The sequence below is a fragment of the Coccomyxa subellipsoidea genome (genome assembly GCF_000258705.1).
Source record: "Coccomyxa subellipsoidea C-169, whole genome shotgun sequence".
In the NCBI taxonomy this organism is placed as follows: domain Eukaryota; kingdom Viridiplantae; phylum Chlorophyta; class Trebouxiophyceae; family Coccomyxaceae; genus Coccomyxa; species Coccomyxa subellipsoidea.
Window position 1 is genome coordinate 349658 of NW_005178026.1, and position 19830 is coordinate 369487.

Here is a 19830-nt window from a genome sequence, read left to right on the forward strand (position 1 = left end):
CAAGAACAAATGATCGGTTGATAAATGAGGCGCTCGCTACAACTTGCTCAGCAACCCAACTTTTTGCTGTGGGTCGGCCGGAACGAGGACAGAGCGCCAGACATACACTGTGTTGCAATGTGTCACGTTGAATGTGTGACTCTGGGCCACGCAAAATATAGTGTATCACTCTGAATATTATGCATTACTATTATGCATTACAACTTGGAAGAGGTGGTGAACAAGACGTGATGTCTACTACAAATCTCAACAAAGACAAGTTCCTCTGGAGCGGAGCTCTCATATAAACGGAGACAGCAATACAGCATGCATGTGCATCCCCCCCTAATGACCCTGCTCGTAAAGCATAGCACCTAAAAATGCAATGAATCATGCAATCCCAAGCGGCATATCGATAGACAAAAATCCCAGCGCCACGCAAGCGTAGGACGCAAAAACAGGTTACCGCATGAATCCCCAGAGCACATTTGCCCCTTCTCCAAAAACTGATGCCACCATGCGCAAGCAAGTTCAATGCAGGGCTTTTAGAGTCTTGTCAACCCCTAAATGCTGCCATCGTCATGCATAAATCCAATGCTTTCATACCAGTCTTCGATGCTTTAAAGCAAGCGAACAGATGTTTAATGCTGCAGTTGGCTTGAACATGAAAAGTGATCTGCATAGTACGCTGCAGCTGTCAGGGTGGGTATGCTGATTGAGACCTTGATCCCTCACAGCCTCTCAGACGTGACCCAAGATATCTCCCAATAAGTGCCCTTCCTCTCTGAAAAGACGTTATGAGCTGAAGAAACCGACACAAATGTCATCTCCGATATATTTCGCCCGAATCATAAACGTAATGCCCTTGCGCTCAGTGCACATCATCTGGATCGTTTCACGTCCCAGACCTGCGAAAGGCTGCATAAACATGCATTCAAAGCTCAAGATATGCAGGCTAGCACCCGCTCGAGGAAATCCTTCGCTGTGCCCCGGCCGCGTGAAAACGACCCCCTCAGCCTTGTGTGAAATAGCCATTGCATAATGACGTAATACCTGTTGTATCTTCCTGTGCATCTGTACCCAGTTTGGAACGCCCTTATGATAGGATTCCTCTGCCTCAGACTATTGGCACCTTCGTGATTTCTTGTGCTACGATGACCTAGCAGATCTTCTCCAACACGATTAGAACACGACTGCGCATGCTCACTATTCTCTGTGCAACTTGTTGCTGTGCGGCTATCCACGAAAGCTGACTCCTAGTGCTCAAGAGATGCACACCAGGGCATCGCTTCCCGACTAGCCTTCCATACATCTCCTCCCTGACTTCATAACAAGCAGCGTGCATCTGCGTGTGACTGAACCAGTAGCAAGGCATTTGCGTGTGATCTTTGTGGCATCATGCCCGCTGGTGGTGTCCTTCAGTTGGTACGTGGAGGCAGGCGGCAGCTGCCAGGCAGTTGCCGGCAAGGCGCTCAGAAGCAGGTGACCCCCTTCAGGAATTCGCTGAGGCTGCGGTCCATGGACAGGGCAGCCACTTGGCCCAGTGACAGCTCCTTGGACAGCATACGCGCCGGGTGCGGCAGCGGTGGCGCCAGAATGTCCTCAGATGGCGGCAGAGTGGCGCCTGTGCACGCAAAGGACTTTCTCGTCAGGCACTCTCATAGGGAACATGCTGGTGACAGGGCCACAAGGGACACAAAGGTACCTGATATACAATGAAACAACCCAACCTGGAACAACACCATGGAACTGCTTTTTGAATCTCACACCTCGGTCCTTGTTCTCGCATCAGGAAATCTGCTCTTGCACAAGAGCCCAGAAGCTGCTTCATATTTTGCTGAGGCATTTGTTTGCAACGATGCACAACAATCTTACACATTCTGTCAGACAGACAGGCCATTTGTAGACATTGGAGGCTGCACGCACCGCTGTTCACCACAGGCCGAGGCACAGCAGCGGGCAGAGGGTCGAGCGGCAGTCCGGCAGCGGCGCCAAAGGCGGACCCGGCGAAGCCGCTGCTGATGGTCTGCGGCAGCACCGGCTGCGGCTGCTGCGGCGGCTGCTGCGGGCCGGACTCGACGGCAGTCAGCCGGAAGCTGTAGTTGCCGCATGCCTCCCTCAGCATGTCCAAGTCCATCGAGCTGCTGCTGCCGACCTGCACGCCAGCACAGGCTGACGTCAAGCCCCCTATAATTGCTGTCTCCAACGTTGTGCGCCATAGGCCTCAGAGGCCACCACTATAGCGCTACATCTGCGCACGCAATACGCTTCCACAGCAAAGTGGATGCTCCCTCACAAACCAAACCTTATCAAAATAGACTCAAACAAGATGACACCATCTTGACAACAGAGGGGCACGCGCAGCTGCACTGCCTTAGCTGAGAGCAGATGTCTGCCTCAAGCATTTGCACAATCAGTTGGCTGCGGTGCTTGAGCTCGCTAGTTCTAAGAAGAGAGGACGCTGAGCGTGGACTATCAGACGATCAGGGTGCATTCAAAGGTGACAGGGCTCACCGAGAGGTTCTGCCGCATTTGGTCCAGCTCGGACATGAGCCGCTCATTCTCGGCAGTCTTCGCCTGCAGGCAGTGGCTGATCTGCGACACCTGATCCAGCATGTTGGCATGCTTGCCCTCCACCGACAAAGCTCGCTGCATCAGCGCCGCATTCTGCTCCTCAAGTTCTCTCACCTGCACACAGCGCCCCTCCATCAGCTGGGCTTTGATTCATTTTCATGCCATTTGAATCGTGCCAATTCCATCTCGCTCACAGCAATTTCCCCAAGAAGAGAGTCTTGTCAACATAGAGATAGTGGGGGTCAATGCACCTTGTCAAAGGAGCGGACACCTGTGGAATGGAAGGGGAACAGGAGACATGAAGTGGCACGAGGATTTAGAAGATAAGGGGGGCTCGCCTTGATCGACATGTCCTCCAAGAGGTCCTGGCGCTTGGCGCGCACGCGGCGGGCCGACTCGCGGTTGGCAATGCGGCGGCGGATGCGGCGGCGCTCCTGCGGCGTCAGGTCGGGCGAGTCCGGGTCCCCGCAGTAGATGATGGGGCGGCCCACCTTGCGCTTCTCGTTGGACTGCACGCGCGCACAGGATTGCCAGGTCAAGAGCCAGGCACTCCACTCCATTTACACGATGTTACCATCTGGCATGCGCAGGGCAGGGGAGTGCAGCGCACTGCATGGTATTGGAGTGCTTGCTGGCTGTGCAGGCCTCAGGCCCCCAAGTCTACACTTTGTCTCTGAGGGCTGCAACTCAACACCCAGGTGCTGTGGCAGCATGCAAGCAAACGAGCTCCGAAATAGTTAACTGGCTATACAAGGACAATATGGAGACAGAGGGTGATTTGTGAAGGTTGAGGGACCCCCAGGTCGCTCACCCTGCGGCTGTCAGTGCCGTGGTTGCGAGCAGAGCGACGCAGATTGCTCTCCTCTGCAGCAGACGCGCTCTCGTGGTCCCGGTGAGCTCCCGAGAACGTATCGTCGTCCTCAAAGTCTCCCTCGTCATCCTCGTCGTCCAGGTCGTCCGCCTGGTAGTCCCTACGCCAGTCGTTGGAACCCCGCATCCCGCGCGCCTCGGCCAGCTGCTGCGCGCTGATCAGGGTGCTGGTGGACAGCATGGGGCCCTCCAGAGTGCTCCTGGGGCTCTTGTTGTTGGCTACCTTATCCCCCTCGCTCAGGCTGTCCCGCGTCCCCGTGGTAATCGTCTGAGGTGCTGTGCTGTCTTGCCCACCTTCTATCCGGCTTCCCTGCGCAAGCCCGGCGCCAGAGTGAGATTCCTGAATGGGTGTTCCCGCAAAGACGCCACCTTTAAAGTTATTACAGACTCAGCAACCATTCATAGGCGATTGCAGGCCGCGAGGGGCGTGCATGGCACCAGAACGGAGTCCCCATGCAACCCGATGGGTCCGCGAGAACTGGGACAACGGGGCCGGAAAGAGCCCTTGGCCGCCTCCAGTAAGCGCACACTTGCAATGAAAGTGTCAGACACGATACACGAGCCGTGCCTTCCCTACACAAGCCTTGACAGACCAGGTGCCACCGAAGGCAGTACATCGAGCGAACATCACCGAGGTGTCCCACTCTGGCAATTACCATACAAACAATGCCAGAAACCCAGCACGCATGCAGCAACCAAGTAAAGAATCAGCGCAGGCGCACCCGCGGCTCCTTGAATGCAAAGGGGAGCAGATGGTGGTCCGTCAAGTTGAAGGTGGTTCCCACGTTGTCCGCCTTGGCCATGCCAGGTTCCACATCAATCAGCGCGACCGAGGGGTACCGGCTGATGTCCAGTAGCGAGCTGTAGTCTGTCATGCTGTATTCTTTCAGGGCTGTGACCTATCTGTAGCTGATGCGCATCAGCTGCCTCCCAACGCGTCTTTGCTTGTGCCGCCAGCGACCGCGCTCGGAACGCAATACGCCAGCTTATTCTTTGTCCACAAGAAGAAGTTGCCAATCTCTCCCAGGTCGTGCGTGCGGTTATGGTGGACGCAAGTGGAGAAAGTGTAAAAAGTCTGACGCGAGGATACGCATCGTTCTGCCTGGCGGTTTAATCCTCCACAAAACTGTCCTCAACCGGCGAAACGCGCCCTTTTGAGAAAGTTTTGCGGCGAAAGTCACTTTTTCCGATCGGGGACACCGTTCCCCGGCAGTACTGGAAATTTTCAGGTGCCTGGTTGCATGCCACCTATTTTGGAAGTCACAGGCTCAGCCCACATAAGTGTCTTACTGCCGTGCAGATGCAGGCACGGCAGTGGGACATTTTGCCTGCTCACATTGTGCATCGTGCTGATGTCATGTTGCCAAGGCCCTGAACTACATGTAAACACCTGAGCTGGCCCAAGCATCATGCATGCACCCAGCAGCCTTCAAGAAGTTCTGCAACTGCCATGCATATCATATGTATGATGCATAAGCGGCATCTGCACTTGGAAAGAACTACCCTAGTGCTCAATCAAGCAGCAACGCTGTACATGTGTCGCACGGTGCACATTTGCATCCGGGGAAGCCTTCCCCGGGAAGGGCTGAATCCCGGGCTGGCTTCCCTGGTGGTCCAGACATCAGACGGAAAAGAGAAAGCCGTAAAATTGAGAATTGGCAGCAGGGAGCGGCGCCACCCTCGGATGATCAAGTGGGGGGCCACATGAGCACCGCTGTCGAACTGATACATAATAGAGAAGGTCCTGCAGTGGTCACCGGTTTTGGATCCAAGTGCGGCTCACCACAATGCCTGAAATCAAGAATAGCTCTGTGCACACTTCATAAATTTTGCAATGCCAGCAGAGTATATGGGCCTCAATCACTGCGCAGATCATGCCATCAGTGATCATGCTCCAGGCTGGCTCTGCCATGGCATGCACTAGATGCAAAGTCTACCTTCTGTGCACCCGGGGTAATGCCCTATGCTAACGAATCTGGCTCCAGGAGGCCACCCTCCAGTGGCAAACAAGAGGTTGCATGTGTTCTTCCCTTCTGGATCCACTGGGGCTCCTAACGTGACATCATCAGCATGTCAACAAATACCTCATTGCATCATTACTATGAGGCTGCGAAGGGAAGTCCTTGGACAGGCTCCAAAACCAAATTGCTCCAGTGCTTCGCTGCATTTATAGGCCTTTTTGAAACGCCTGCAGGTGTGCTGTGATTTCCAAAGATTGCAAAAGTGTTTTCAGGAAGTTCCAGGATTCTTTCACCTGACGTCAAAGGGGCAATTAGTCTGCTTCAAGGCTTGCAACGTGATCTTCCTAGTGATGTGCAGGAGCGGGCTTTGGGGACTAGTCTTGCAAAAGAGCCATCCCAAGCAGTGCTTGCAGCGATGGCTATCGGCCCAACCGATGAAGACCTCAAAAAGGTCGAAAAGGATCTGGGGTAAGCGGAACAGTCACAACACAAGAACGTTTCATTGCAGATCACTGAGAGGCTCCAATTTAATTCGAGCTGCCTTTGCAAGGAAACCCAGGAAAAAAAAATACATTGAGGTCTGCCATACAAGCCTGCTCCATCATTTGAAGATAATTGCATTCCTGCAGGTATGAATTTCGGGACAAGTGGCTGCTCAGGCAGGTGCGGGAAGAATGGATGCCACCAGAAATTGCAGCTGGTTTGGGCCATTGGTATTGCAGCTGCACTACAATAGCTCTCAGGTGTCCAAGAGGGGCTTGGTTAGTGAGGTGTGGAGCAGAGTGATTCTGGAGAGCATACCTGAAACGCTGCATTGGCAGGCCCCGGAGGCTCGTTCTGAAAAGTTCTTCATTGGCCTGCGTTGCAGGCTTTCATGCACCCCTCCGCTGGCGAGTTCAACAACTACAGGCTGGCCTGGATAGGCAAGCTTCAGCCTCTACCTTCTGCACATCTTTGCCCTGCCAGGCACCCAGATCTTGTCCCAGTGACTGCTTGCGTGCCATGACCTGCACGCAACCATGCATTGGCTCTGCAAGATCATAGGAGTGCAGATGATGTCACAAAAGTAGCTAAAATCTGGAGTATTCAGAAAAGTTCTCCTGCAATTGGTGTTTTGGGGATATGTCTGCTGGAAAGGGAGAACATTTGGCTTCCTGTACTGGTGAATAAACTTTTAGAAGCCAATTGGTGGGGCACCCTCAGTATATGCGCCACCAAAATGCCCTGTTTGTTTTGTAAGAGCCACATTGGCTTCAGGACGCCATTTTAAGAGACCGTGGGCGCTGACAAGCAGTGATGTGTCTGCAGGAGATGCGGCCATGCATCTGGTGGTCAGTGACCTTGTGTATGACTCCCTGCCCAAGGCATCCACTGACATCCTCACAGACCGCCGCACTACACTGGTGAGCTCACATGCATCCCCTTGGTGCATGCATGGCATGCATGCATTGCATGCAGCACTTCCACTTGCAGATGCATGCATGATTGCAAGCAATAAGAGGCCGTCTTCCCTGCAGACGCCAGTTTTGATTGCTTGTAGCACATCACTTTTGTATGGACGGGAGACCCGAGGAGCATGGCTGCATGACTATCACGCAAAATTGGTTCATGCATTGCATGTGGAAGATGTGAGAACCACTTGCGCCACTGCTACTGCATGCATTCCCTGCTTCCCTCTCGCAACATTCAAGTTCTTGAGGCGACAAGCATGGCTCAATTCATTCTGACCCATAAGCTGAAACCTTGTCCACAAGGCATGGATGCTGAATCTCAGACTCTGCATTATTTCCCGGTTGTCCAGTATGCTCACTCCAATGTCACTGTGGCAACTGTGTACAAATAGCAATTTGAAATTGCAGCTATCGGAAGTTGCAGCTATTGAAAATAAGCAGATGCTGTCTCTGCAGGTCATGCGGGACTTCTGTGCTGAGGGCGCCAGGAAGCTGGGCTGGAACAAGATCGCCTTCACTGGAAAGTCCTTCCCCAAGCAGGAGGAGCAGGCTGCCAAGAACATGCTGGCTGAGCTCTTTGAGGCTGTCTGGTGCGCAGCTGCCTCCTGATATTGTTATTGTTATTGTTATTATTTTTATTATTATCATTATTACACGTTTTCCAATCCTCAAGGACTAGGTACGTCAAGCAACACCTGGAATTATTGCTCTCCAGTCTTTTCTTGCACTGCCTCCTGTATTTGATTCAAAGTCAGATGAGGGTGATACCCTCTGAGCCATCTGCTGGACTGCTCAATGCAGCTGTTCACCCATGCTGTGGCGCTTGCATTGCCCGCATGTCAAGGCATCTCCTGTCTTACATGATTGCAGTCGGATGCATCTGCTTGTATCAAGTCACCTACAGTGGATTTCAATCGGCATGCGCTGAGGCAATGGTGTGTGAATATTTTATTATCATTACACGCTTATTCCAGCCCTCAGGGCTAGGTGCGTTGCAGCAACCTCGCAAATTCGCTTCCAGCCTTCCCCGTCTTGGCATTTTCTCCACCAATGGCATGTCAATCCCATGGGATCCAGGTCATCTCTCGCGCAATCAATCCAGGATTTGACAGACCTGCCTTTTCTCTCAGACCCTTGTACAGTACCAAATAAAATTGCATTGGCAGCCTGTCTTCCCTCATCCTTGCCTCGTGACCAAGCCATCTGAGCAGCCTATATTTGAGCAGATCAGCAATTTTTGGGCAGTCCACTCCAGTCTCTCATATCGTTTTTTGAAACTCTATCCAGAAGAGGTATAGTGCACCAGAAATCATCGAGACCCTCCCCCAATGATGTTCACGCACGTTTTTTCTTGCACTTGCGCAGGGGAGCACTATACAAGGACTCTGGCGGCAACATCCATGGTAAGGGAGGCCCCTGCAATGCCATTAGTGCAGATTTCTTCCTACAGCACTTCATGGGGTTGTTTGTGAAGCACAATGTCGGCAAATGGCTCTGGTAAATGTGCGTATGCATGCAAGATTACTTCACTGCCCTGGAGTCGCCCTGCGTGCATGTGAGATGTTTTGACCAGTGCACGTGTGTATGCACCTTGCCAGAGGCAAAAGAGCGTGTAGTAATAGCAGTAATAGTAGTTATAATACTGATATTAGTGACATGTGGCGCAGCTGTTATGGATGCCTACTCGAGGCACTTTGCTCTGCACGAGGTGACCACCAACGGGACGGCCTCATTCCACGCCATGCAGCAGGGTGCTTCAGCTGCTGAGGGGAGCGCCAAAGCCCAGGAGGTGGCTGCAGCCCTGGCAGACCTGACCTTCAAGTGAGGGGCCATGCTGAGGTCGCCATGCATGTGCATACACGTCCTACAAGCCGCCAGGATAGCTTGCACCTGCCATCTGCATGGGACTTTGGGTGCGTTGGGCGGGGGTTTTTTGCCTACAACATTTTGCTGCAGTAACTTTGCTCAACAGTCTATAGTATCAAAGGGCTTTGTGATTTGAGGATGCATGTGTCGTAAAACTGGCACCCTGGCAGGACTGGCCTTCAAGTTAGGGGCCGTGCAGAAGTGGCCCTGCATGCATGCCCCGTAAGTAACAAGGGGGGATCAGCAATTGGCCGGTGGGCTCTGCCAACTTGCACAATAACTTTGGTAATGTTGGGGCGCGGATTTTTCATATCACACATTGCTGCAACAACTTCTTGAATAGTGTTAGTGGTAAGCTTCACCTGGGATTTCGTGAACTTGAAGATGGATGTGTCTGAAGCTTCCAGTGGCCTTCTGAACCTTTGTCGACTCTTGTTGCCCTGATTTCCCTTTGAGCATGCATGTGCGAAGGCTGAATGTGTGGAATATCTGCAATCTTGTGCTAGATTAACAGGCTTGTGTGCTTGGTGAGACTCTTGCACAATTATTGTACTCATCCAGATCTCTAGGCGGAATCTCTAAAGGCAGTCATCCGTTTGATTCCAATTGAATACAAGTTTGACCTGTCAATAAAGATCATGCTGCGCATACACTGTTCTGCAGCTTATCTTGCACAGCGGAAACTTGCTGCATTATATGGCATGCATTTGCACACTTGTGAGATATGAGCAGCCATCCCCACATGAGGAGGCATCCCCCCACCTCAAAATAAGAAACCGTAACTGAAATTCTTGAGAGCAGATGCAGGTTGCCCAAAACGGAAGGCTGCACCTGATATCTCATACAACACTGGGCACTCGACAAAGTCCTGGCACAAGATCATATCTGACAATATCTCGTGCAACTATTGCCAAAGGGAGTAACAAGAAGAATCTCTCTTAGTCACTCCCCCTGAGTGACTACTACGCCCTACTCATTGCGTCCTAGTGTCTGGGCGTCCACAGAACTTGCAATTGCGCTCCAAATGCCTGATATTTTTGTTATTTCCACCGATTTCTACTTTTTATCCCCCTTGACCCACCTCTCCACCCTCCGCTGCACCTCATCTGCCTCACGGCGTACCTCCTCCTGCGCAACAAAAGGGGGCCACATATTGCATCATATGCATAAGAAATGCATGCACACAGCAACCACACAATGTGTACTTGAAAGCACTGTTGACCTGCCGATGAACACGAATAGCTGGCAAGAGATTGAATGGCCAAACATGCGCACATACCACCACATGCATCAGACCAGCATGCAACCAGCAAGCAAACGTATGACTCTGGGGATGACTCTGGGTCTGCAGCTGGCCTGCACATGGATTGGACCAGCTGACATGATACCTATATATTGGACAGCCGTGTAAGATTAGGTACGTCAGCTCAGAATGGGAGCGATAGGTCTTAAGCTATGACTAATTCGTACGTCACCCTTATCAGCACACCTGCATGTGCTCCATGTTTTCGCGCGCCCCTTCCAGCGCTTCCTCTACTTCCTCCAAGGCTGGCTCATAGATGGACTCGATGCCCGGCGCCAGAGGAAACAGCACCTGCACCACAGTCTCTTCGCTTGGAAATCAGATTCTCTTGGCTAACATAGATCATGTGCAATATTTAGATTTATTAGGATTGCCGACGGAATGCAGACACTTAAGATATTTGTCATATGTAGATGGGTAGTGACAGACTGCCTACAAGACCAATGAGCCTCAGGTGGCTCCCAAAAAGTCTCTCAAATGTAATAACAATACCAATATCAATACTGATGCTGATACTGATACTGATACTGATACTGATACTGATACTGATACTGATACTGATACTGATACTGATACTGATACTGATACTGATACTAATGTGCGTATAATATTGTGCGCTGACGAGAGAAGCCTCAACGGTGGAGACATGGTATGAAATGTGGGCATTGCACATCCACAAGACCATTGGCACGGGATCCCCTTTGCTCGAGAGATTTCAAAGTTTACAGCTCTTTCACATCAACTTCAGGCACCTTGAGCCCAGGCAGGGCAATGAGAACCAAAGCATTCATTGAAAGATGGGTCCCTCTCAGGCTAATGTCAGGTCTTGCAAAGATCTTGAGCTCGAGCAGGGCAGTGTTTCCTGCAGCAAGGAATGGAGCATGGACTCATGAGGCGAACTCCAGAATGTGACATGGGTTTGGACATTTTGGGCACAGGCAGCCACCTGCTGAAGCCACGTCCTGGAAACCGGATTTTCCGCGCGCGCAAACCAGTCCTGCCTGGCCGGTGCCGCCACAGTGGTGCCCCACCGGCCGCCGTATTCCAGCCACTCTGCCGGCTCAAATGCCGCCGCCGGCCTCCGGCCTGCACAGTCATCCCATGACAAATCATCACTACACGCTGATCATAGTTCTGGAGAGGCATGGAGCGGTTCTGCACAACTGCAGATGAGGTCTACAACATGTGTTCTGCCCTCGTTGGGCTTGCCAGAGCCAAGCCAGACCAAGTCATCCGCCAGACTCCTCGGTAATCATGAGACATAAACGGTGCATCGGTCTTGGAGAGACTGTGCTCTTTGCTCTGCGCAAGGGGCAATGGCTTATTGCTGCAATTGGGAATTGCCTCCTCAATAACAAGATAGTTTACGCCTGGTCACTTGTCAACAGCATAAGGCAGGGAGCATACAGCAGAAATTGATGGAAGTCAGTCGTGGGAATTGTGCTTTGATCATCTGGCATGCAAAGGGATTGCCCCCTCACCTGCGGGCTTTTGACGGTCTGGCGCAGACTTGGCGCCCCTCCCAAGAGCCAAGTATGAGGAGCCGTCCAGATCAGAGCCCCTATCTTCCACCTTAGGCAGCGCTCCTCCCTCGCCATTATTTGTTACAATCACACAGCGCTCCTGCCAGTCAATATGAAACTATCAGGCGACGAAGCATCCCACAATACTGTTGCACCCTGCAAAAGCCTTGCGCGCAAGAATAGCATGCAGCGCGGCCTGGCATTCCAGAATGTTTTGATCTATGCCTATCTTGGCCTGACTGACACCTGCCCAATATCACATGATGTGGTCAGCAGAGAATACTGCAAAATGAAAGGGCGCCTCCGCACATGCCATGCACCACAACAGTATGAGGCCTATACCAGCACTGGAGATTCTCCTGAACCACACCAAACATGAACAAAGAATGTGTGCGGATGACAACAGTAACAAAAGAGAGTCTATGGTATAAGGTAAGCGCAAGAGATTTTCAGATATGTTCCACACAATGGCAGGCATTGGGGCTGGAGCAGACCATCAAAGAGCTGAGATGTTTGTGTGAGGGATGACCTTGACACTATTGGACATGTGCACAATTAGTGAAGGAAGCGCAAGAACCGAGAAGACTGGGAAGCAAGGATCCAGGTGTTGCCGGACATACTTAGTCCTTAGGACTGGGAAACATGTGATGATATAAATAGAAGTATTGAGTTGGCACGCACCGGGTCCCAGACGGCGCCTTGGTTGCTGGTCTTGTCGTTGGCGGCAAAAAAAATCCGGGGGATGGTGCCGGCGGTGGGATATGAACCGTGACCGTTCACCGCAATGTGCGCGAGCGGCCGCCCTTTCTCCGAGCGCGGCACGTCCTTTGCTGAGCGCCACACGCCGTCCTCATGCCTGCAGCACAGTCATGCAAATTATCCTCCATAGCTTCTGGGCATCTGTGAGCTGACAGGAGAATAATCGGAATTGCTGCACTGTAGCTTCCAGAACAAATCTGAGTCTGATTTTTGCAATCCAAGCTTCTATTCTCCCTGACTTGCTGAAGTGAGCAGGCTTTGTTCAGCAGGCTTTGTTCAGATTTTGCCATGCTTCCAGCCTTGCGACTTGAGGCCTTGTTGGCTTTGGCAAAGCTGTGATGAGAGCCTTCAGAGCGAATAATCTTCTAGGTCCCAGCACGTTTACTCTGGACGCAAGACCTTGCTCTCAGCGTGCACCTGTGGGCGCTGTTGAACACGCCGAGCACACGGCGGACTCATCACGTATGGCAAGACCTTATCTACAATTTAAACAATCTGATCTGCGCGCACCTGTGGGCGCTGTAGTACACCCCGAGCACGCTGCGGCCGTCGGGGGTCAGACGCATGGTCACATGCTCCCAGTCAGCGTCATGCGCGCCGAGATTGCCCGCCGGGATCCACCCAAACAGCTTGTAGGAGCCATTGTACGCCAGGAACTTCATGTAGTTGATCTCCAGTGCCGTGCGCCGGCCGGTTTGGGGATCTACCAATTCCTTCGCATGCGCGTAGATGGGCACCTGCACCGGGCGGCAGTATCCAATTGGCACAATAAGACAGCGGCAAATACATTCAGCAGTTAAAGGGATGGCCAACTAAGACCAGCATGGCATATGCCAGCATGCAGCAATGGAGCAAGATGCAGGAGGGTGCCACAGACATGCCAGCATTGCTTGATATGCATTCAACATTGCGATACAGCATCGAGGGGGCCAGGCAAGGGTCAACTTTCTAATTAGGACACAGGGATGCTTCAATGCAAAGTTCAATTCTGCATGGAGTTAGATGAGGAGCAAACCCACCATAGCTGCATGCATGCAAGTGTTGCAAGTTGGTGAGTCTGCTTTGAAGGGCGTGCCTGATTAATCTGGTTGCGCTGGCCAGAACGGTGTTGAGGGTCGACTAAGCGCAGCATCATGAAGGAGCGTTTGAAGGGCTGAGCGCCAAACCAGGCCTCGGCCCTCTTCAGTGTTTCTCCATCCAGGCCTCCCACTTGCTCAATGACCCTCAGCACTCGCCTTCGCCACCCCTTGCGGATCAGCTGCAGCTCACACCGCTCCAGAAACCATTGGACTGTGCAGGGATAGTACCTGCGCAGGCGTGCATGCAGTTTACTCACCTGAAGAAACACATGCAAGAAAGGCACAGGACTATATTTACAAATTATAGCTAGCACATGCAGCTGCTAATGCTGCACTGCGATGCGCAAAGTTGTTGCTTTCTAAATTGGAATAGGCGCATTGTGTGGTGTCCAGACAGTGTCTGCCTTGGGCACAAGGCTGATCAGGGCTGCTCTCACCTTTCCTCAGGATGGAAGTAGAACACAGGGCAGTTGCTAGCAATGACACTCTGCAGCTCCTGCACTGTCTGGGGCAGGCGGCCTGAAGTGGAAGCCTGGCCATTGTCGCTGCCTGTCCGCCTGAAATCTGGCGTGGTGTCAGGTGCTTTCAGGTCTCTCAGCACCTCTGCATCCTGTGTTCGACTTTCAGAGTGCTGCTTCGCTGCAGAGGACTGGTAGCGTGCGAAGACCTGGTTCCAGCATAGATCCTTGTCAAATATCTCCATTCTTGGACTCAGTGTGCCTGGAGTCAAAACTTACTAACGAAGTGCGCATGGGTCTGCTGGCACACACTAATAGTAACAATATATATGTGTGTGTCTCAATATAACAGAGAACCACATATGATGTTGCTACAGCACGCGATGTGCTTGTCATGTACCTGGATGGGGCGCAGGTTCGGTCGCGCAGCAGAGCTATCGCACAGTTTTGAGATCCTGCTTTGTCTAAGCAGGGAATTTGACATTAGCAGTCGAGGCATCAGCAAAGGCAACTGCAGACGGCCGGGCGAGCTAGGCAGCCTGGCCAGCATATTGCCTACTCCCAGATCAGCGCGGGACGGTCCACGAAGCATTTTTAAGACTTTGTTGCAAATATATCATTTCAGCTAACGCCTGACATCATCTATATTCACAAGCAAAGCTTTGAATGCTGGAATGGCTCAACCTGACTTCACATATCGACATAGCTTCCGAAGGAAGCAAAAGTGTCGATACGCTGATTCTTTCCAGATCTCGGCTCCGCTTCCTCTCTTCCCGATGCTCTGGAACAACACAAAGACAGCATTTGCATAGATTTGTCGTCTAAAGCGTCTCTTAAACATATTACAGCTGTATGGGAAAGCTACGCAAAGCTGAGGTGTGTCCGTAGACCAATAAATTGCGGTGATAGAAAAAACCCAGCAAGCATGGCAGCAGGGGCGCCCAAGGTGGATGCAGCCTACAAGGATGCCGTTAACAAGGCTTCTCTCGACGTGAGAGACCTTATAAATAAAGAGAATTGCATTCCCATGCTGATCAGGCTGGCCTTCAACGACGCACTTACTTATGACGCTCCAACTAACACATCGGGAGCAAACGGCAGCATCAGGTCCAGATTCGGCTATAAAATCTGAGTAATATGCATCAACAATTATATTCAACTCAAAATGATGTGCTTGAGGGCAATTTGCAGTGTAAGTACATTTTGATGCTTGCAACCTCGGAAGAAGCGCAGGAGCATACGCATGAGCCCCCTGTCCTGGAACAAGCTAGACCCTGTGATATTGTTACAGAATCAAGAAGGAGCTGACGCATGAAGGAAACAAGGGGCTGCAGCATGCAGTGGACCTGCTGAAGCCCATCAAGGAGAAATACCCCAACCTCACCTATGCAGGTATTTCTCGTTCACAATCTGTCAATATGTTTGCAAAATTTCATTTGCTGACTTGGAAACCGAGGAATCAACTGGACTTGGAAAGTGAGAGCTCAAGTCCTGGGCTAGCCTATGAAGTGTTTGCTTCTATCAGACAATTCCGATGCTGCTGCAGATTTCTTTCAGCTGGCGGGTATGCTGGCCGTGGAGGCTGCTGGAGGCCCAGTGATCCCCTTCACTCCAGGTTAGTCTGTGTTGCCAGCCAGATTGTTGCCCCTATGATCGCATGAACGGAATGCTCCCAGGGGGTGCTGAGAAAGACCCAATGACTCTGCTCATGAAGTATATTGCTTGATGTTTTGCCCTGGACTGACAGGGCGCAAGGACTCCTGGTCATTCCCGCCTCCCGGCAGATTGCCCGACCCCACAGTTGGTGAGTCACCCCAAGCATGCCCAGACTGCTCCTCTGCAACCACACTTTTTTTCCCACACCTCCAGAAACAGGTTTCTACACAATACACTGCTAACATGGCCTGCTGTGCCGGGCCTAGCACATCCCTGTGCACTTGCCACACCCAAACCTTCGCCTATCGTTCCATCTTGGACCAGTGTGCATGCAGCAGCTAGCTTACACTTGCTTGTGATTGCCTCCCCTGACCGTTCTGGCATTCCCCTACCTTTGTGCAGAGCTCCGCAAGCCCCGGATCCATCCTGCTTATCATGTCAAACATTTCGCTGTGGCTCTGGATTGAGCGCCTGTTCTGGCATGCGCGCAGCAGAGGACGCCACGTCGCACCTGCGCGCGGTGGCGGAGCGGCTGGGGCTGCCCCTGCGTCAGTTTGTGGCGCTGATGGGCGCTCACAAGCTCGGCCGCTGGTGGCGCGACGTGCAGCCGCCCTACTTCCACCAGTTCTACGCCCCCGGGCCCCTCAAGTTTGACAATGTCTACTTCAAGTGCGCTGCCCCAAAGTATACACATCCATTTTCTGGAGCTGTGGATGCAATGCAGTTACTAGTGCAATGTAAGCTTGTCTGCAGATCCAAAGTGGGATCTTGCAGTATATGCAAAGCTGCCTCCCTGTCGCAGCACAGACACGACACCCATGCACGAGGTAATTCAGGCGGAGTGGTGATAACACCTAATGTTGAGGTGGCACAAGATAGCGGTTCTGCAAGTGTGCCTTCACAGCCCTTGCAGTGGCGACAAGCAAGGAGGGCTGTGAGTAGGCACACCTGCTTTTTCATGATGCTTACATGTTGTGAACTGGTGCGGCTTGCTGCGCGCAGGGATTTGGTGAGCGGGAAGCTGCCCAAGGACGGCTACCTGCTGGGCGATGTGGAGTTCCGCCAGATCATTGAGACCTATGCAGAGGACGAGGCCATCTTCACCGCGGTGCGATCTTTGCCCGCCTCTTTCTCATAGATAGGCAATCTGCAAAATAGGTGTTTCGGCAGTATATAGACACAGCAGTTCTCGTGAGTTCATTGCAAGGTTCCTGCTCGGTGCAAGATTCCTGCTCAGCTGATCTCTTGTGGCAACACAGCAGTTTTCATGAGCTCAGTGCAAGGCTCCTGCTCGGCTGATCGCTTGTGGGAACACAGTGGTTTTTGTGCGGCGAGTGCATGATCTCCTGCCTTGAGGAGCTGGTCCTGTGGCTCTCCAGAACCACATGTCGCATTCAACATGAGCGAGTGGGGCTCAATTCTGTTGTAGTCTTCTGAGTAGATCATGTTGCAAAATAGGGGCTGAGGGCAATGGGAGCGCAGTATTTAGGTTGAGGCACATCTTGCACAGTGCACCTTAGAGACTTAATGGATTGCAGGACTATGTTGTGGCGCACGAGGCGCTGTCGCTACTCGGCACGAAGCTGCCGCCCGCGCGCGAGGTGGCCGCTGCGGCGGCGGCGGCGGCCGCTTCGGCAGACGGGCAGTCGCTGCAGCTGCCGGCGGGCGCGCAGGCGGCCATCGGCGTGGCGGCCGTAGTCATCGGGGCGGTAGTTATTGGCGGCTGGTACTGGCGGCGGCGCCGGCGGCTGCAGGGGTCGGCCGCCTGAGCAGCGGCGTCCCCTCCCACTTAGTCATTAAGTCATGTGACTCTGGGGAGGCTGACGTGGCGGCGGCAGGGGCAAGTGGCAGGGGCATGTTCTCCGGGGCATCCGGGAAAGATGTGACAGTGTGGCATGTCAGGCTGGATCTTGCTAGCCTGCAGAGGCATGCAGGGATAAGGATGCTTGCTGCTCCAATTTTGCATTGGCAGGGTCGTCCATAAGCAGCGGGGTGCTAGGTTCATCGTTGCCTGAGCACTCTAGCGTCTGGCAGCAGCTGTGATTTGGTTAGAAAAACCTGCTTAGTGTATGTATGCAGTTCCGATCATGGCTGGCTTGTTCTTGCAGAGGAATCGTGCTCAAAAGCATATCGTGTGCTAAGAACGCTCTTGGGGATTCCATGAAAGTGTTGGTCTGCAAAGCTATGTCTGCTGCTGGCTTCTAGCAGCTTCAGCATTCTGTGATAGAGTGGATTCTCAGCCCTCACAGTCAGAGGTTTCTGCTGACCTGTGTTCCGTGGCTTGTATGATTAGAAAAATGGATAGTTTTTCGGAGAGCCAGGGCAGTGCATGGCCTTTATGTCTGGCAATATCGTGTTATATCTGGCATGATCATCATGACCATCATGAAGCTCCTGCATATGGGTAGGAATTCGCTTTAGCAGCTGCTCTGTAGGTGCAGCGCGTGCAGTATAGCAAGGGCTGTCGACAGTCATGACTGTCACGAATGATCATTGTGTATCATCGAAGGACAGGATCACACAAGCTTACACACAACGAGTTCAATGTCATTTCTCAGCGGGATGCTCCGGCAGAAAGTGGCTGTCCGACATATTTTTCAGATACAATCTGACTCAGGAGCAGTATGAGTCATCAAAGCGTTTCTCAGCTATGTAGGAATGAGCAGTGCTCATTGAGCACATCATTGTGATTATTCCTGTCGCTTGATAATTCTTGTCCCTTCTGTTTGTGTTGAAAACAGCACAAATACCCGTGATCACTTATGGAAGTCGAAGGAGGGTTGCATACAGCTGAGGGGATGCTGAAGTCTCTGCCTCAGGACGCCGGTGGTGAGGCCAGAAATCGACAGTACGATGCTGTGCTTACACGTCTGGAGCTGCTTTTGCAAGGTACCTAAGCTAACCCAAGATATATGCTTCTTGTCGCCATGGACTGTCATTGCTGTGCGTCATTGAAACTAAAGCACGCTGCAAGGGAATGGTATTTTTGACGAGGCGTCGTTTGGGATGCAGACGAGTCTGATATCATATCAGCTATGGCGACGATAGCCTGTGAGCTGCATCACAGGTGCGATTTTCCGTGAACATGATCAGTTTGGCAGATGGCTCTCACCTCATCACCTGGGACTGAATGTGTATGTGGAATGCAGCTTTGACTACTTTCACTGGACGGTGCGTCAATTTTGTGCATTCTGCAATGCGATTTTTTTTTGTTCCTGCCAGATGTCTGAAGTGCTGCCCAATTTCCCCAGGGGTTCTACAGGACCTTCCACCCGAAGGACATCCCTAGTATCTACATGCCCAATAAGGACAGGAGATATGATGAAGCATGGCTGCAAATAGGACCGTACCAGGGCAAGCATGGGTGCCTGCGCATTCCTGCAGGCAAAGGCGTCTGTGGTCAGGCGCTGACAGAACAGAGAACACTGGTGATTTTCTGCGGTGTGAAATTCTCTGGACAGATCTCAGCACCCAAAACTTGCACGCGTGTAGTCCTTTTTATTTCTCTGATCGTCCTGGTCTTCTTGCAAGGATACATCCTTCTGAATTCACACCTCGGATTTACTAGGTGACCACTAAAATGCGCACGATCTGCCCTTCCGGCCTCCCCAAAAGGATTTTCCTCTTGTGCAGGTTGTCCCAGATGTGCATGCACACCCTGGCCACATTGCCTGCGCCTCCTCGTGAGTTCTTATTCCCACTTCTTCCATCCGACAATCTGATTTTAGTACTTTTCTGGGCATGACACGGTGGTCATGAATATTTGCTGTGCTTAGAGCGCCGCTGCACATGCTGTAAAGCATGTCTCATTTATTGCTTCTATTTGTGTGCGCAGGACGCAGTCTGAGATTGTGGTGCCAGTCTGGGTGAACGACAAGAGTGTCATTGTAGGGGTCCTCGATGTCGACTCAGACATCAAAGCAGCTTTCACTGATGAGGATAGAGATGGGTTGGAGGCTGTGTGCAAGCTGCTGGGTGATCATGGCTTCAAAGCTGCATCAAAGCCCCACCTCGGCCTAGAAAACACTACCGATGAAGACGAGTAGATCTGGCTTGCCCTGAATTTAAAAAACTGTTACTACATACGTATGCGTATGCTAGTCACCCTGTAATTCAGATGAAGTATGTAAAGCGAGGGGTTTTCTGCAGCAAAGATGTGCGTCGTGCCATACTTACATTACAGATTGCAGTCCAGTCCACTGCATATACATTGTTGCCGCTCTCAACAGACACGTCTGCAACAAATATTCAAGCACGGCTCAGCACTGATTCTGACATTGTCAATTGAATGGCACTCCACGAAAAAGCATGGATGCATTTGACCCTTGCGGTACTGCTTCTAGAGTTCTTG

The 19830-nt window shown here is 52.0% G+C and overlaps 5 protein-coding genes across 5 annotated transcripts; 3 read left to right on the plus strand and 2 right to left on the minus strand.

Annotated features, from left to right (window-relative positions):
* Positions 1-1451: 1451 nt before the first annotated feature.
* Positions 1452-4298, minus strand: COCSUDRAFT_44289 (hypothetical protein; the record flags this gene model as incomplete). Its single annotated transcript, XM_005644362.1, has 6 exons — positions 1452-1603; positions 1906-2134; positions 2494-2667; positions 2805-3062; positions 3365-3733; positions 4146-4298. The coding sequence occupies 6 exons, from the start codon at positions 4296-4298 to the stop codon at positions 1452-1454; spliced, it is 1335 nt and encodes a 444-aa protein (XP_005644419.1).
* Positions 4299-5799: 1501 nt separating this feature from the next.
* COCSUDRAFT_44290 (ribonuclease III) lies at positions 5800-8660 on the plus strand (the record flags this gene model as incomplete). Its single annotated transcript, XM_005644363.1, has 7 exons — positions 5800-5852; positions 6014-6047; positions 6107-6149; positions 6693-6787; positions 7292-7425; positions 8201-8238; positions 8503-8660. The coding sequence occupies 7 exons, from the start codon at positions 5800-5802 to the stop codon at positions 8658-8660; spliced, it is 555 nt and encodes a 184-aa protein (XP_005644420.1).
* A 956-nt stretch (positions 8661-9616) lies between these two features.
* On the minus strand, positions 9617-14488 carry COCSUDRAFT_48717 (hypothetical protein). The gene is made up of 9 exons (XM_005644364.1): positions 14224-14488; positions 13803-14032; positions 13362-13593; positions 12797-13023; positions 12209-12383; positions 11486-11627; positions 10951-11090; positions 10191-10295; positions 9617-9829 (listed from the first exon to the last, which is right to left on the minus strand). Exons 1-9 carry the CDS (start codon positions 14413-14415, stop codon positions 9758-9760), a joined length of 1515 nt encoding a protein of 504 aa, XP_005644421.1. The 5' UTR covers positions 14416-14488; the 3' UTR covers positions 9617-9757.
* Positions 14489-14748: 260 nt separating this feature from the next.
* On the plus strand, positions 14749-17248 carry COCSUDRAFT_19106 (heme peroxidase; the record flags this gene model as incomplete). The annotated part of the gene is made up of 7 exons (XM_005644365.1): positions 14749-14930; positions 15115-15215; positions 15370-15438; positions 15571-15623; positions 15976-16148; positions 16482-16587; positions 17018-17248. The coding sequence occupies 7 exons, from the start codon at positions 14749-14751 to the stop codon at positions 17246-17248; spliced, it is 915 nt and encodes a 304-aa protein (XP_005644422.1).
* A 1266-nt stretch (positions 17249-18514) lies between these two features.
* Positions 18515-19525, plus strand: COCSUDRAFT_58115 (hypothetical protein; the record flags this gene model as incomplete). Its single annotated transcript, XM_005644366.1, has 2 exons — positions 18515-18546; positions 19315-19525. The coding sequence occupies 2 exons, from the start codon at positions 18515-18517 to the stop codon at positions 19523-19525; spliced, it is 243 nt and encodes an 80-aa protein (XP_005644423.1).
* Between the last annotated feature and the right edge of the window lie 305 nt (positions 19526-19830).